The sequence below is a fragment of the Lethenteron reissneri genome, chromosome 24 (genome assembly GCF_015708825.2).
Source record: "Lethenteron reissneri isolate LAM-NWPU_2019-01 chromosome 24, ASM1570882v1, whole genome shotgun sequence".
NCBI classification, from domain to species: domain Eukaryota; kingdom Metazoa; phylum Chordata; class Hyperoartia; order Petromyzontiformes; family Petromyzontidae; genus Lethenteron; species Lethenteron reissneri.
The window spans coordinates 16,281,054-16,297,975 of NC_083802.1; the positions used below are offsets into that span (position 1 = coordinate 16,281,054).

A 16,922-nucleotide genomic window follows, 5' to 3' on the forward strand; every position below is an offset into this window, starting at 1 on the left:
CCACAAGGCACGGACTTACAGTCACTTGAACCCGTTCGACCGGCCGGCGTTTCGCGTTTCACCACCGCTGGTTGTGACCACAGAGGGCCCAGTTAGCCCCGGCCGGTGTGCGCGCATTGCCACGCGGCATTTGCCCGCTCGTTCTGTGCCCTTCGTTCGGAGCGTCTCTCGGGAACGACCTCGTCGTCGTCGTTCGAGTGGTGCACAGATAAGCGAGCGTCTTGAGCTCCTCGGATAACCGGCGGCGTTCTCCGTCGGCGCCTTCGTGAACAGGTAACGGCGGGGTTCGCATATCGTTCCACCCTCGCATCCTTGAGAGAGAGAGAGACAGGGAGGGAGAGAGATCGTGCGTGGACACGTGTGCGGCAAACCACTGCGCCTTGCGTTGTGTTGGAGATCGACTTGCTTGCTTACGAACGCCACGGATCGTAACACAAACGCAAAAAAATATCGATATAGCTTCGTGGCTCATCGGATTTCCTGCAGTATCAAAGACATATTTCTTGAGATGGCTACAAGTCGGTGATGGAGGTTTATTTAAAAAAAAAATTCGGCATCCGTTACAGTATGTCGCAAGTACAGTTCGCCGCGTGGACGCGTAATGTTTAAACACTAAAACGGGGAACTCGCTAATAATTATTGACCTCGCAATAGCCGCTCCGTACGACCCGGCAGGCAGGAATGGTGCACTACGCAGTGCTAAGAGCAGGCTCACAGCAAAAGGCGTCGTTTATTGAACTTCGAGAAACGTCCGTGATGGTGGTGGTGATGATGGAGGTAGGGGGCTCGTGAAGGACATCCACCGGTCATCTCGGTCAGCCAACCCATGGCACCTGGGTCTGTACCGTGACCTCCTGCACCTAGCCTGGCACAGTAAGGGGTCACAGCTGGTGCATCTGCCCGGTCATCTCGGTCAGCCAACCCATGGCACCTGGGTCTGTCCCGTGACCCTGCACCTAGCCTGGCACAGTAAGGGGTCACAGCTGGTGCATCTGCCCGGTCATCTCAGTCAGCTGACCCATGGACACCTGCTGGGTCTGTCCCGTGACCTCCTGCACCTAGCCTGGCACAGTAAGGGTCACAGCTGGTGCATCTGCCCGGTCATCTCAGTCAGCTGACCCATGGACACCTGCTGGGTCTGTCCGGAGACCTCCTGCACCTAGCCTGGCACAGTAAGGTTCACAGCTGGTGCATCTACCCGGTCATCTCGGTCAGCCAACCCATTGGCACCAGCTGGGTCTGTCCCGTGACCTCCTGCACCTAGCCTGGCACAGTAAGGGGTCACAGCTGGTGCATCTACCCGGTCATCTCGGTCAGCCAACCCATGGCACCTGGGTCTGTCCCGTGACCTCCTGCACCTAGCCTGGCACAGTAAGAGTCACAGCTGTTGCATCTGCCCGGTCATCTCGGTCAGCCAACCCATGGCACCTGGGTCTGTCCCGTGACCTCCTGCACCTAGCCTGGCACAGTAAGGTTCACAGCTGGTGCATCTACCCGGTCATCTCGGTCAGCCAACCCATGGCACCTGGGTCTGTCCCGTGACCTCCTGCACCTAGCCTGGCACAGTAAGAGTCACAGCTGTTGCATCTGCCCGGTCATCTCGGTCAGCCAACCCGTGGCACCTTGCTAGGTGTGTTCCGTGACCTCCTGCACCTAGCCTGGCACAGTAAGGAGTCACAGTTGGTGCATCTGCCCGGTCATCTCAGTCAGCCGACCCATTGACACATTGCTGGGTCTGTCCCGAGACCTCCTCCTGTCAGCAGCGAGCCTTCGACACTTCACGCGACAGCCTCAAATGTCCGGGGTATTGGTGTTGGTTATTCGGGGGGGGGGGGGGGGGTGCAAGGGACACGTCATCGTGGCCGCTAAGTAAGAAGAGCACAAAGGGTTGATGGGGCAGGCGTTCGATGCCGAATCTGACGATAGAGTGGCCGTCGATAGCGCGGGGAGAGTGGTGATGGAATAGTGAGGGCTTGCGATGTATGTACTCCTGTATCCATACTACAGGCTTTTTTTTTTGGGGGGGGGGGGGGGTTAGATCTTGTAAAGTAAACAGAACGTGGCCAATTCGTCACTAGTACAGCACACAGCGCTGACAGTCGAAATACCGTCACGTGCCCGCAAGTACAACCAGCATCATCAGGCGGGACAGCCCAAAAATTGCGGAGATATCCCTCCTGCTTCGGTCTTAAACACACAGGGGGGCGGGCGGGGGTGATAAATGTGATGTCACTTCTTGTGAGTCATACAGCTGCGGATGCCACGGGGTGGTGGGGTTGGTAATGCATCCATATCAGTTACAACAATACCGCACGTTGAACTTATTTCGCCACCGTACGAAGCGAACCGTGCTAATCGGAGGTGCGGGGGTGGAGTGGGCCGCACTCTGGACAGATCTAAAGAGGAATGACTTCTCGATTTGGAGATGCGTTCATCACAGCCGTGGATATAGCTCATGGGCAAATAATGCCAAAATCAATATTTGACAATTGGTGCATCTGTGGGCAAGCTCTTTCGGCTAACGTTGTCCGTCTACTGCGCTGCACACAAATAATATCTGTGCAGTTTTATTATTATTCAAAAAAAAAGTTTTGCTGTCTGGCGGGCGAGCGGGCGGGCAAGTGTGCGGTGGTGACGTCACCCGCATCGCGCGTGCTGTCGTCACAACACCCCCCCCCCTACCCCCGGCTGCATATCGCGTGCAGATGGGCGGGCGGTTCTGGCATTTATTATTAGATGATACAAATAGCATTACTGCACTTATCAGTCGGTATCTCTTTCATGCCCATACCACGTCGCCAGGATCCATCCGCTGCTGGGTGAATGCGGCCACGAACAGCGCAACGACACCTGTGCATCGCACCGTGCGAGTCGCGGGTTATTCCCAACGTACGCAAAAATAATGCGATGCAGACGACATTCAAACGATATGCACATTGGGCGTTTAGACTGATGATAGGGTGACGAACAAAACTACAAACGGTTACGTGAGAAACGAGTCGCGGGGGGAGAGGTGAGGAAATCGATACTAAGATTAATCGATTATGGAATGGAATTGCAATCCTATACACGCGGTGTATTGTGTGTGTGTGTACATACTATTATGGGGATTTCCCAGTAGCATCGCGAGCTGATGTCAGTATTCCGTTGTGTATATATAGACACTGGTTGGTGATGGTATTGCATAACTGGAATACTTTGATGAAATCGCAGCCAATTTGACAGCTTGCCACGGAGTTCCGAGATGGTGGGCTCAGAGCCAGAGGTCACCACGTGCGTCTGCGCGAGTTGTGTCTGGGTGTGTTTCTTTCGCTGAGCGTTAGTGCAGCGGTGAGCACGCTGCGCTACGAGCCCGGTGACCCGAGTTCGATGCCCGCTCACAGCCAATACCAGTGACGATTATTTGAAACGGTCCTGGGCCTCCCCTATATCGACTTGGCCTCAATTGAGTACCTCGTGCGGTGTGGTAAACATCGCCACTGGGGAGACAAAGGCGGCTGGGCGCAGTGCTGGCCACCCCACCCCCTTCGTGTGCCGTTCCGGCCTTCGTAGGTGCTCGCTAACAGAACTTGCCCCAACAGCCTGGTCAGGCTATACTGGGCGAACCTTTGCCTTTTTGTGTTCCCAAGTAACTAACTGGAGGGTTGGAATGTTGTCCTTGTGCGTGCGTGGCGTGCAGGTCTAAGAATACGCAACGATGGCAGAGATTTTCCAGGTGCAGAGTCCGAACGTGCGCTACACAGAGGAGCACATCGAGGCCGTGTACCAGTACCAGACGAGCCACGTGGCGCGTCACAACGGACGCCTCGTCGTGAGTCGCGCAGCGCCGGCCAGCCGCCAACCCTCATCGCGCCGCGGGCCACACGAGCCATCAAACGGTGGCGATGATGAAACTAAACCGAACTTGAAAAAACTATTTTTTTATTCTACCAGTTAAGGCCCACTAAGCTGTACAGGTTGCTTACATATTTTTTTTTTACGCTTCTGATAATTGTTTTTCTTTTTGATAGTCCCATGTAAGTGTAAAAAAGAAAATTTGAGCACCCTGTATATAGCCCAACTTTACAATTGAGTTCACATTGACACGCAGACAGGTCGACAGGTACAGGCAGCAGGGCAGACAGGTAAATGGTATAAAAATAGATATAAGCACGAAAGCGATAAAAAACTAAACTGAACTTTTCTAAATATACAGCAGGTGTTATGCTCGAGATCGAACCCACGACCTCCTGTATACCAGGCGAGGGAGTTAACATCTTGTCACTGTGTCACCACCGATGATGATAATGACGACGTTTGAAGCAGCCGCGTGATTTTTTCTCGCCCGTCTCGCCGCAGGTTTCTCCGCAGACCAAGGAGTATGAGTTCCGCACGCGCCGCCACGTGCCGCGTCTCGGCGTCATGCTCGTGGGCTGGGGCGGCAACAACGGCTCCACCGTGACGGCTGCCACGATCGCCAACCGCCTCGGCCTCTCGTGGAACACCAAGACCGGCGTCAAGGTGAGCCAACAACGCCGCCCGTGCCATCGCCACCAGCGCCACCGCCAGAACCGCCATCGCCACCACCAGCACCACCATCGCTATCACTAGCGCTACCACCAGTGTCACCACCAGCGTCGCCGCCACCACCGCCGCATTACACGAATTTCTGTCGCGGTGGCAATTTTGCTGTCATTCCTCTTGCTCTGCTCGTTACAAACACCACCAGCCACCATCTCCATCAATCCATCACATGCGTCCTTGCTTTTTTTTGATCAACCGATAGGAGTCGTTTGACCAAACAGTTGTTTTTTGTGTCCGCAGCACGCCAACTACTTTGGGTCGGTGTTCCAGTCGTCGACCGTGTCGCTGGGCTCGGGACCACAAGGGGACGTCTTCATTCCCTTCAGGGACCTCCTGCCCATGGTCCATCCCAACGACATCGTGTTCGATGGTGAGGCTTGCCCCTCTCTCAATACATCTTTCCTTTCATCTTCCTTCCATCCTCCTTCCCTCCATCCTTCCTTCCCATGGTCCATCCCAACGATATCGTGTCCGATGGCGAGGCCTGCACCTCTCTCTGTCTCTGTCTCTCTCCATCCTTCCCTCAATCCTTCCCTCCGTCCGCAAATTCCTGTTCACGATTGGCATCAAGGCTGTGCTCGACTCCTCTTTACAGCTCTTAGCCAGCGGTGTAAATTCCACATTGCCGTGGCGAGGATGGGTCTATCCATAGGACAACAGCACTCGTTTAATCAATGACCCCGGAGAGATATGATGCGCAGGATTTTGAATTCGCGCACGCGAAAGCGCTCGCTCTGCCGCGGAGCCAGCCGGCGAATTTCTTGATTTAATTGTCAGGAGCGCGACTGCCCAAATTTCCAAAGCATAATCTCAACGTCGCCCCCCCCCCCATCTCATCCCGCCTCGTGACGCCGTGTCGCCCGCAGGGTGGGACATCTCAGTCGCTGAACCTGGCTGAGTCGATGCGACGCGCCGAGGTGCTGGACTGGGGCCTCCAGGAGCAGCTGCGGCCCCACATGGAGAAGCTGCGGCCTCGCGCCTCCATCTACGTGCCCGAGTTCATCGCCGCCAACCAGGAGGACCGGGCCAACAACCTCATCCCCGGCACCAAGGCCGAGCAGGTGCGAGCGGGGCTCCCGGATGGGAAAATCAGGACCGGATCGGATCGATTCGGATCGGATAGGACAGCTGCTCTCTGCCAGAGAGCGAGTGAATACTGTTGCGCGTTAGAAGTTCAATTGATTGTTGTTTTCGAGACAAGCTCGTCGCGTGCAAACTGCATTGCTTTGCTTTACCAAGGCCTCCCTTTAAAAAATGGTGGTCAGCCTGTACGGCCTCTCTCTCCGGGCAAAAAATATTTTTTCATGAATGAACGACAGCGACCATTTGCCGAGGAAGCGGGGCGCTTTTCCACTTACTCTTGGCCGCGAGTTTGGTTTTGAACCCGTCCGTGTGTCCTGCGTGTGCCCGCAGCTGGAGCAGCTCCGTCGAGACATCCGCGACTTCAAGGCGTCGAGCGGCGTGGAGAAGGTGATCGTCATGTGGACGGCCAACACGGAGCGCTTCTGCGAGGTCGCCGCGGGACTCAACGACACGAGCGACAGCCTCATGAAGTCCATCGCGGTAGCTGCCACCTTCTCCCCGTACCCGACGCACCAACACCCAGCTCCCGGAGTTCGCTTATCTTTGCTTGCCCAACGGACATCAGGGCAGATGGAGATACCTCGCTAAAAGACAAAGACCCCCCCCCCCCACCCGCTATAGCTGATAACAGATTGTTAGCGAGTAGCACCAATGAAGGACAGCACGGCGCACGAGGGGGTGGGTGGGTGGGTGGCCAGCACCACGCCCGGCCGGCCGCCTTTGTCTCCTGAGCGTTGCTGCTTACACACCGCACCGGGTACTCATTTGAGGCTGAGTTTGACCTAGCGGATGCCCAGGACCAGTTCAGATAAGGTGTGTTGGCCATGAGCGGGAATCGAACTCGGGTCGCCGGGTTCGTAGGGCGGCGCGCTAATCACTGCGCTACTGCTCGCCAGACACACACACAGATATGCACACACACACCAGCGCACACAAAATCCCCACCCTTGCTGGCAGGATGCAATCCAATTACAAAATTTGTTTAAAATGTCCCGTTGTGTAAGATTACCGCTGGACTTTGCTCCCTTTGCCAGACGTCACACGCCACGAAGCTACAGTTTAAACACATCGTTGTTCACTTGGCCCGCCAGGTGACTCGACTCTTGCAGCGTCTGGTTTGCGAATGGACGCAATGGACTGTTGCACAACTCTCTATCAATATTGCACCTCCAACACGGGCCGAAAGTGTCTCACCGGTGTTGACTGAAGCAAAACGCTGCCACGTATGTTTAAAACCTGCTCAAGAAAAAAAATCTAACGAGCGGTATTTTCTTGCACAGATTCACATCTTGTTGGAATGGCTGGAACGCATCACCGTTGCGATATACCGCATTGTGCGCGACGATTTAGGGATTGGCACGGTTTTTATTAAGTGTGTGTCCGTCCAACAATGGATCGAATAGAGCACTGCCCAATATTGGAATCTGGCCTTGCACAAGGTATCCCGGAGGCAGCTCTGTTATGTCCGCTTCCGCGAGCCGTTTCTTGGACACAAAGGGTGATGGCGCTGTTGTGCGCGAGATCCGATTTGTGCCCTTCATCTGTTGATCTTCTTTCGCACCGTACGTGGCCAAACCGCGCTAATCGGAGGTGCGAAGGGAAGGACGACAAACTAAACGCAACAAGGCAGTCCTAAAAGAAACGAGTTTTCAATCTTGATTTCGAACACAGAGGGCTATGGCGCTGCGGTGCGTGACGCACGCTTCTACACTTCATCTCGTGAGGCTTCTCCGATGAGTGTGCGGTCGGGGCACTTGGTTTTATAACAAAAACAAGCAAAAATAATAATCAGTCCGAAACTTCGAGAAGCAATCGACGAACGCGGCCCGCTAAATTTACCTTGGCTTTGTTTTTTGCTTTTGCGCAGCGTGACGAGTCCGAGGTGTCGCCGTCGAGCCTGTTCGCCGTGGCCTCCATCCTGGAGGGCTGCGCCTACATCAACGGATCGCCGCAGAACACGTTCGTGCCGGGCGTGCTGGAGCTCGCGACGCAGCACGGAGTCTTCGTCGGCGGAGACGACTTCAAGTCGGGGCAGACAAAGCTCAAGTCGGTGCTGGTCGACTTCCTCGTGAGCGCCGGCATGAAGGTGAGAGAGGGCCAGACCCTGACGATGCCTGCTGTATATTTGGAGTCTGCGTGTCCTCTCTCTCTCTCTCCCCGTGGTCTCTCTCTCGCCGTGGTCGTGTGGATATTTCTCCGGGTCCTCCGGTATTTTTCACCCTACACGTTTAGAATCGACATGCGTTTAGAGTATTTGGCCGCTACTATAAATTTCCACGTGATAAGCCAGTTCATTAAGCTATCATCCGTTTCTGAAAAAGAGCTGTGTAGGTCATTGGGTCTTACCCGGTAAAATAAATAAAAATACTTAGTTTTTCAATAGTTTTATTGTCTACATCTGTTTTATACCATCCACCCGTCTGCCCTCATCTGTGTGTGTCTGACGGCCTGTCTGGCCTGCCAATGGTGAACTCCATTGTAATGTTGAACTGATCATTTGTGGATCCTCAATCAGATCTTAGAAGCTAAGTAGGTTTTGAGCCTGGTTAGCGTTTGGATGGGTGACCACCAGGGGTGCTGTGTGGACCTGGCGGCTGCGAGGTGACCAGAATTCAGCCGTAGAGCAGTGGGGATGCTGTGGACTGAGTCTCTCCGTGCGGTTGCTTGGAGTGTTAATCCCTCATACATGTGATGGGTTTTTTCTGGTCACTTCTATTTGCCTCATTCGGGGCATTGGACAAACATCCCAATGTAGCAGTCTTGAGACTCTCACAAGCTTGCCTGGGTAAATATTTGTCAGCGTTATTACTATTATGTTTTTATTTATCAAAGGAGAAACAATTTTTGATCGCATTTACAGAAGATGCCCCTGTAATTTACATTATCACCGCGAGCCTTGGGCAATCCGCTGCTGGATGAAGGCCTCCCCACTAATAGTAATACTTTTTTTTATCAAGAGCATCATTCATGCAAATTGCATCCCAAAACACTTCCAACGTTTTGACCCGCGACACAAACATCTTAAAACCCCCAGAAGTTAACATCATGAAATGCCACAGATGAATAGTTTTAGTTGAATAGTTAACACACACAAATCCCGACCAGGAGCACACAGAGCAGAGGTCGCAAACGGATTTTGATTCCTTACCCGTACCCGTACCCGGCCGCACCAGGCTCGCAAATGGACCCGTACCCGTACCTGGCCGGGCAAGGGTAGCCGTTCCCTACCCATACCTGTACCCTACCCGAAATGAGTGACAAACGGTTACTCACCAGTGACTCATGGCCTACCCGTACCCGTACCCGGCCGCACTAGGGTCGCAAACGGGTACCCGTACCTGGCCGGGTACGGGTAGCCGGGTATCGGGTAGGGTACGGGTATCGGGTACCCGGTTGCGACCTCTGACACAGAGGCGAGCTGATCGTGAGGCCGCTGTGTGGCAACGTCAATCGCCAACGGCCCATCGCGATCGTTTACACTTTCATTGTCGTTAAAGTTGGGGGGGGAACAGCTGACTGCAGTCACGCTAAATGTATCTGCAGCAATCGGCATTCACGATCCCCCGGGGCCCTCTCTCCGTTCCCCCGTAGCCGCCTCTGTCCACCCCCCACCCACCCCATCCACCCCGCCTCGCCAACCCCTCATGAACCCAGCCGCTCCCTCCCCCTGATCCTCCCTTCCGAGGGAAGGCGATTGGCCGGCTCCCATCTGACCACGGTTATCAGGTGATGGCTGCCTCCGGCCAATGGCTGCAGTCCACCAAGGGTAACGCGATGGTGACCTGATTTCGCGAAGGGGATGGCCCCGAATGGGGTTGCCAAGTCAGAGGGGGTTTTTCTTTTGGAATGTCAAGGTTTTTAGAGGGTTGCAGCGGAGAATTGCAATGTAGTCTCGAGAGCTTAAGGCCCTTTTAATTATCGTGCCGTTCTTCGACAGCCAGACCAGACAGGCAGTCGTCCGCGTGAAGATCATGGCAGCCGATATATTTAAATGCGCATTAAATTAGGAAGCGTAATTAAAAGTTAAAGGACGAAGAGTTTGATATTAGTGCGACATTAGGGGCCGTCCATAAATGACGTCACGCACCTAGGGGGGGAGGGGGTCAGACGTTTGTGACGATGTGTGACGAGGGGGGGGGGGGGTTGAGAAATGTGACGTCACATCAAAATGCGCAACTTTAAATAAATATAGACAAAACGTTCTACTTAATTAAAGAGACTTTTTAATAAATGTTTTCTCCTACAACATCAGAGTGCATTGCCACATTAAATACGCACTACAATGACAATAGTTTAAAGCGATTTGAAGCATGTTTTATTTTGGGGGGGGGCAGAGCTTGACGTCATTTGAGGGGTGGTCTGACTTTTTGTTACGCCGTGTGACGAAGGAGGAGGGGGTCAAAAATCGTCCAAATTCGCGTGACGTCATTTATGGACGGCCCCTTACCAGCGTGGTAAAGTGTAGTTAAAACGCCCTTAATGGCTGCCACGGAATTCGGAGTCATGTCATTGGACGGTGGATTGAGAAATGGCTTAACCGATGTTTGCATTTCTTTGCTTTTAACTTTGCAGTTTATCGCAACGCATGGCTGTAGAGCGCCCTCTGGCGACAACTACACAGTAGGCAGGCGGGCGGCCTTTAGACAAAGTCGACAAACAGGCATTTAGGACGTACAGACGGACAGGCAGACAACAGGCGGGTAGACAGATGACACAGGTTGGACAGACCTGCAGACACAAGACAAGCCATCGGGGGGGGGGGGGGAGGCAGGCACACAGGTACATAGAATCAGAATATTGATTTAAGCTGGAGAAATCCGATGAGCTTTCAAGCTCTTTTTCACACAAGTCCGGTGGGACACAGAGGCAGACAGACGGTTGGACAGAACGACCAGAGAGACACACGGCTAAACGGACCAGCGGCTAGGCAAGCGGATGTCTGCGCGCGTAACGTGCGCCCTGTGTCACGGAAACTATTTACCGCTTGCATTTGTATGCCCCATTTGTAAAATGTTCTTTCATCACAATCCTCACTTGGGTTTTTTCTATTTAAAATATAACTTTGTAATATAGATTTGTGATTTGTTGCCTTTTCTTTTCTTCATCGCGTATTTTATTTGCATTTCAACTTTTCTTGCGGCCTGTCAAGCACGCTACGTTTTTTTCTGCCACGGAACCGATGCTTTTTGTTTGATGAAACCCGATTTTCAAGAGCTCCTGAGGTCACAGGACACTTCCAAAATAAACTAAAACTGTCCACCCCCCCCCGCCTCCTCACCGCAGCCGGTATCCATCGTGAGCTACAACCACCTGGGCAACAACGACGGCAAGAACCTGTCGTCGCCCCAGCAGTTCCGCTCCAAGGAGATCTCCAAGAGCAACGTGGTGGACGACATGGTGGACTCCAACCGCCTCCTCTACCAGCCGGGGGAGCGGCCCGACCACTGCGTGAGTTTCCCCTCCACTTGCCAGAGGTCGCAAACGGGTTTTGATTCCTTACCCGTACCCGGCCGCACCAGGGTCGCAAATGGGTACCCTTACCCGTACCCTACCCGATACCCGGCTACCCGGCCGGGTATCGGGTAGGGTACGGGTACCCGATTGCGACCTCTGGGATGAAGCCATGTTGCAGGCACGGGTGGGTTGATTCTAGGAACTTGAATTGTGAGAAGAGACAAGACTTTGGGAAATGAGTGACAAACGGTTACTCACCAGTGGCTCACGGTCTACCCGTACCCGTACCCGGCCGCACCAGGGTCGCAAACGGGTACCCGTACCCGTACCCGGCCGGGTACGGGTAGCCGGGTATCGGGTAGGGGTACAGGGTATCGGGTACCCGATTGCGACCTCTGCCACCCGCCCCCTTCCTCGCCCCCCTCCCCCCACCCCCTCCCACTCGCTTGCCAGCCCCTCTCGTTCGACATCGTTAGCCAAGCAGGTGACCGCCCCGTGGGTGGTTTCGTATGTGTGTGTGTGCGCGTGCGTGTGTACATTAGATAGTGGGGAGCGGTGGTGTAGCGGTTAACGCGCTGCGCAAAAACCCAGCCACCAGAGTTCGATTCCCGCTCACGGTCAACACCGGTGACGATTATCAGAACCGGTCCTGGGCTTCCCCTAGGTCGACTCAGCCTCAAATGAGTAGCCGGTGTGATGTGTAAACATCGCCACTAGGGAGCCAAAGGTGGCCGGGCGCGGTGCTGGCCACCCATCCCCTCCCTGTGTGTCGTGCCGGCCTTCGTAGGTTCTCGTTAACAGCACTTGCCCCAACAGTCTGTTAAGGCTATACGGTGGATCTTTGCCTTTGTATTGGATCTAACAATGATCTCTCTCTCTCTACAGTTATTGACATCTGAATCAATGTTTTGTCCATAGAAGTATCGCTGCCAATGTGGCGGCTGCAGGTGCTCATGCTGTGTTGATTCTGTGCGTGCGGTGCGACGCCCGTGCAGGTGGTGATCAAGTACGTGCCGTACGTGGGTGACAGCAAGCGCGCGATGGACGAATACACGTCCGAGATCATGATGGGCGGCCTCAACACCCTGGTCATCCACAACACCTGCGAGGTGACGCCCTCTCCCGTCCCATCCTCCGCTCTCCCACATTCCTCGCTTCTCCCAAGGCCCCCTCTCTCTGCCAAGTTCTGTGCAAGCGCAGCCAAACATCTGACCTCCGCCCCCCCCCCGTGTGACCCCTCGAGTTTGTCCGAGTGTCGTCAAACATCCGTCTGTCTAAACCAGTGGTGCTTAACCTTTACTCTGCAGCCTTGCGCCCATTTGATTCTCAATCGTAATTTTTTTTGAAAATGTTAATAAACACTTAGGGTTTGATGAAACAACGTAGCTGTGCTTGCGTGCCCCGTGCTTAATTTGCCTTTCGATGATTTACCTTCTCACAAAAATCTGGGCATATCTCGCACCCCCAGTGGGTGCGTGCACCCCAGCTTAAAAAGAGCCGCTGGTCTAAACACAAACAGCAACTTTGTTGCCCCCCGGCGGCCTGGATGACTGAACGCGTGTCCTCGTGCGTGCGTGCGTGCGTCTCAGGACTCGCTGCTCGCCAGCCCGCTGCTGCTCGACATGCTCCTGCTGACGGAGCTGTGCGAGCGCGTGTCGCTGCGCGAGTCCAGCCGCGCGGGCGCCACCTTCGAGCCCTTCCACCCGGTGCTCTCGCTGCTCTCCTACTTCTGCAAGGCGCCGCTTGTGCCGCACGGCGCGCCCGTCGTCAACGCCCTCTTCCGCCAGCGCGCGTGCATCGAGAACATCTTCCGGTGAGCGAGTCTGCGCGCGCGTGCGTGTGTGTGTGTATATATGCGCGCGCGCGTGGGTGTCTGGTGAGCGGTGGGGTGCGGCTGTCGGAACGCTGCGCTACGAGCACGGCGACCTGAGCTCGATTTCCGTTCGTGCCCAATACCGGTGACGATTATCTCAACTGCTTATGGGCCTCCCCTAGGTCGACGCAGACTCAAATGAGTACCTGGGGCAGTGTGTAAAAACTACTCGAGACAAAGGCTGTGCCGGCCTTCGTAGGTGCTCGCTAACAGGACCTGCCCTAACAGTCTACTAAAGGCCATATGCAGGAGCTTTGTTGGAGGAGTGGTGGTGCAGTGGTTGGCGTGCCACGCTACGAAACCAGCCCACGAGTTCGATTCTCGCTCGTGGTCAACACCGGTGACGATTATCTGAACCGGTTTTGGGCCTCCCCTAGGTCGACTCGGCCTAAAATGAGTACCTGGGACAGTGTGTAAAAACATCGCCACTCGGCAGATAAAGACGGCCAGGCATGGTGCTGGCCACCCACTCCCTCGTGTATCGCAAACAGCACTTTCCCCAAGAACCTATATGGCTCCAGCGGGGATATTTGTCGGTCGGTCTTTTGATGGTGGACAGTAAGACACAATCCCTCCTCCCAACTAAAAACAGAAATCGAACGGCTTTTTCGTTTGGGATTGTATGTTGCGCTGTACACAGGGCCGGCCATCTGTGAAGTTGGTAGGAATGCGAAGTCTGCGTGTCTATCGCTGGTTTGTGGTCGGGTGAATGGAATGCAACGCGGTCCCCCAAATCGCGCGCATTCACGAAACTCGATTTACAAACCGGCTCCGCTGCCGTCGCACCTGGACGTGTGCGAGGAACCTGGCGCAAAGCGAGGAACTGAAACGTTGAAAACGAAAAGCTCAAATTCGCAACCAAAATCGGTTTCCGTTCCAGACGCTCGCCGACGAACCATCGTCTCTTCGCCTAACCGCGTCTCCCCCCTTCCCCGCCCCGCTGCCCCGTTCTCTTTCCCCACATCCCCCCCTGCCCACCAACAGCGCCTGCGTAGGGCTACCCCCGCAGAACCACATGCAGCTGGAGTACAAGCGGGCAGCCGAGCTGCCCAGCCCGGCCAGGGGCACCGGCCTCAAGGTCGGCAAACTTGCGAGCTCCTGGACGAGCAACGGGGTCGCGAGCAACGGGGTCGCCCACGCGAGCAACGGCGTCGCCCACGCGAGCAACGGCGTTGCCTGCAATGGGGCCCAACTCCTCGTGGACGGAATCGACAACGAGGAGAAATAGTGGGAAGGCGGTGGCCACCAGGAGGGAGATGCACACGCGATCGTTTTTTCATTTTATTTTCAAACCGTGAAAGGAAACTTTCCCGCCGCGCTCGCGTTCACCCGGCAGGCGAGCGTGGAACCGGTGTGACGATATCACGTGATCGGTACCGACTGGGACACAAATGTAGAAACCGGTCTCTCCTCTCCTCCCCCACCAGCACCAGCCCCACCCGCCCCCAAAGTAGCTCTACGATGTCTCATGCAGCGGTAGTTTTCCAGCGCGCGCTCCGCGCCCGGAGCACTTCGAGCAGTGGGTGGAAAAAGGCGGCGCCGTCAGCAACGATGACGACAACATTCGTATAAAAATTGGAAGTGAACCTCGCCGCCTAATCCCGCGTCCCCCCACACCGGGATCTCGATCGCGGTGGATGGCGCTAGTGGCCCCTTTTGTTCTCGCTGATCCCTCCGTTGCTCACGCGCCGCTGAACGTCCGTGTGGCTGCGCGCGAGCGATCCTTCTCACCACCGGCGGAACATCGGGCAGCGTCGTCCGTCCGGAGACGCATCTCGCCTGGCTTTTGCGTGGACGGTTTTCATCGTTAATCCTCCGCACTTTGGTCGTTGGCCTTTTGATTTTACCGAGCGAGAAACTCAATGAGAATTCAATCCTCCTCTTCAATTGGTGATCCTTGTCATCGAGTGACAACCGATAGGATATGTATACAATACGATACATAAACGATATGATACGTATACGATATGATACGTAAACAGAGCATTGGCAATGGGGCCACAGTGTTGACAACGGCTTTTCAGAGTCCGACACTCCTACCATGGTAAACATCTGAGCTCTGTAACACGCACGCTCCGCAAATTAACCCATCGGAGTATCGCGGAAGCTATCCGATGGGCAATGAATGTGTCCCATTCACCGATCGGGTTTTCAACCAGTTCGTTTTTTATTCAAGGTGCGTCTAGAGCAGAGGCATTTTGTAAATGTGGAGGTTCGGTTTCACTTTTCTTTCATTGGCGTCCAGTCGGTGTGTGATTGAGATGATGATCGGGAGTTTGGTTTTGCGAAAAGAGCGAGGCGGAGGTTGTTACTCGGACACACTCACCGATGGCTGTGTTTGCCGGCTCTTCTGGACTAGCAGGTGCCGATGTGAACTACCTCGCCTGGTAATACAGGAGGTCGTGGGTTCGATGCTGACCCTGACGCCTGTATATTTGGAGTTTGTGTGTCTCTCTCCCCGTGGTCGCGTGGATTTTTCTCCGGATCCTCCGGTTTTTCCCTCCACATTTAGAATCAACGTCACGCGTTTAGAGACTTTGGCTGCTATAAATTTCCACGCGATAAGCCACTTCGTTGAGCTGTTATTTGCAGCCAGGTCACTTCTGAAAAAGAGTGGGGCCTTACCTGGTAAAAGAAAAAATAGTTTATAGTTTAGTTTTAAAGTAATTTTTTACAAATGGCCCACACTATTGGCCTCACTATATTGAGCAGCGTTCGGCCGACTTTTTCATATTTAATTTTTTTAAATGCTAAAACTAAGGAACGAGTGCGTTTCCACCACGAAACGTGACCAATAGTTGGTCACGAGGCTTTCGTAGCAACCATTTATGTGCGTATATTCGTACTCGTGCCCATGAGTGTGGTGCCTTTTTTCAGCTTGCCCGCGTGTACGTTGTGGTGCAGGTGGATAGCAATGGGTTTGGTTTACAAGCTGGGTTGGGTGCGCACAAAGACAAAGATCCCCCGTATAGCTTTAACAGGACTGTTGGGGCAAGTGCTGTTGGCGAGTAGCACCCTCGAAGGCCGGCACAGCACATGGAGGGGGGGGGGGCTGGCTAGCGCCATGCCCGACCGCCTTTGTCTCCCCAGTGGCGATGTTTACACACCGCACCGGGTACTCATTTGAGGCCGAGTTGACCTAGGGAGGCCCGGGACCAGTTCAGATAATCCTTGACCGGTGTTGGCCGTGAGTGGGACACACCAAGGGGGGCGGGGGGTTGCTGCCCACGATCGCACGCACGGTTTCATTGACATACTTGTGATGTGGGATCTATGTATTTAATTATTCACGAACGGCGACGGATCTGCGACAGCGGCAATTTTGTGTTTGACTGACGTGAAGCCCCCCGCCGCCCCCCCCCCACCGTGTGTCGACCGAACGTCGCAATAAACACCGACGAGGTTTCCACGCCGGAGCACACCTCCCGTTCGTCTCATCGTCGTCGCTTTGTTCCATCTCCACTCGGGGAGAGAGGTGGGGGGGGAGCAGCATCAGGACGCTTCGGCTTCTCGGCTCGTCTCTTTTCTTCTTCTCCTCTCTCCGTCTCTCTTCACGTTCCCCGGTAGCCGTTGGAGCGACTTTTAAATTAAAACGCCAAGCGCAGCCTCGTCTCGCCCCGAATGCAATCTCCGGAAGGGGCTGTTTGTGGCCGGGTGTTTGTTTTTGTTGTTATTGGGATTTGCAAGCCCCGCACTTTTTCCCACACCGCCGCCTCCTCGACGCGGGGGACCCCTCCCCTCCTGTTGGGGGGGGGGAGTGGGCGAATGCTCACAACTCAGGATAGGCTTGGGAATAGACGGGAAGCATCGCTGGCTCTCGTGCTTGCGTCTCGAAGTGTGTTTCCTCTCCCAACCCTGTGCTGCAGCGACGCACGGGAATTTTTGCAGAATTCCTGCCTCATCCGGAGTACCCGTCAACACTGGTTTGTTTGGACAGTGGCATTGAAAT

At 54.5% G+C, this 16,922-nt stretch overlaps 1 protein-coding gene across 1 annotated transcript; it reads left to right on the forward strand.

Annotated features, from left to right (window-relative positions):
- Positions 1-5: 5 nt before the first annotated feature.
- On the forward strand, positions 6-16,399 carry ISYNA1 (inositol-3-phosphate synthase 1). Its single transcript, XM_061558469.1, is given in 12 exon segments — positions 6-273; positions 3,680-3,811; positions 4,339-4,500; positions 4,804-4,933; positions 5,430-5,443; positions 5,445-5,624; positions 5,977-6,126; positions 7,514-7,732; positions 10,930-11,094; positions 12,096-12,209; positions 12,690-12,913; positions 13,958-16,399. Coding segments are annotated over 11 exon segments (1,716 nt in total). The 5' UTR covers positions 6-273; positions 3,680-3,697; the 3' UTR covers positions 14,202-16,399.
- The last annotated feature ends 523 nt before the right edge of the window (positions 16,400-16,922 follow it).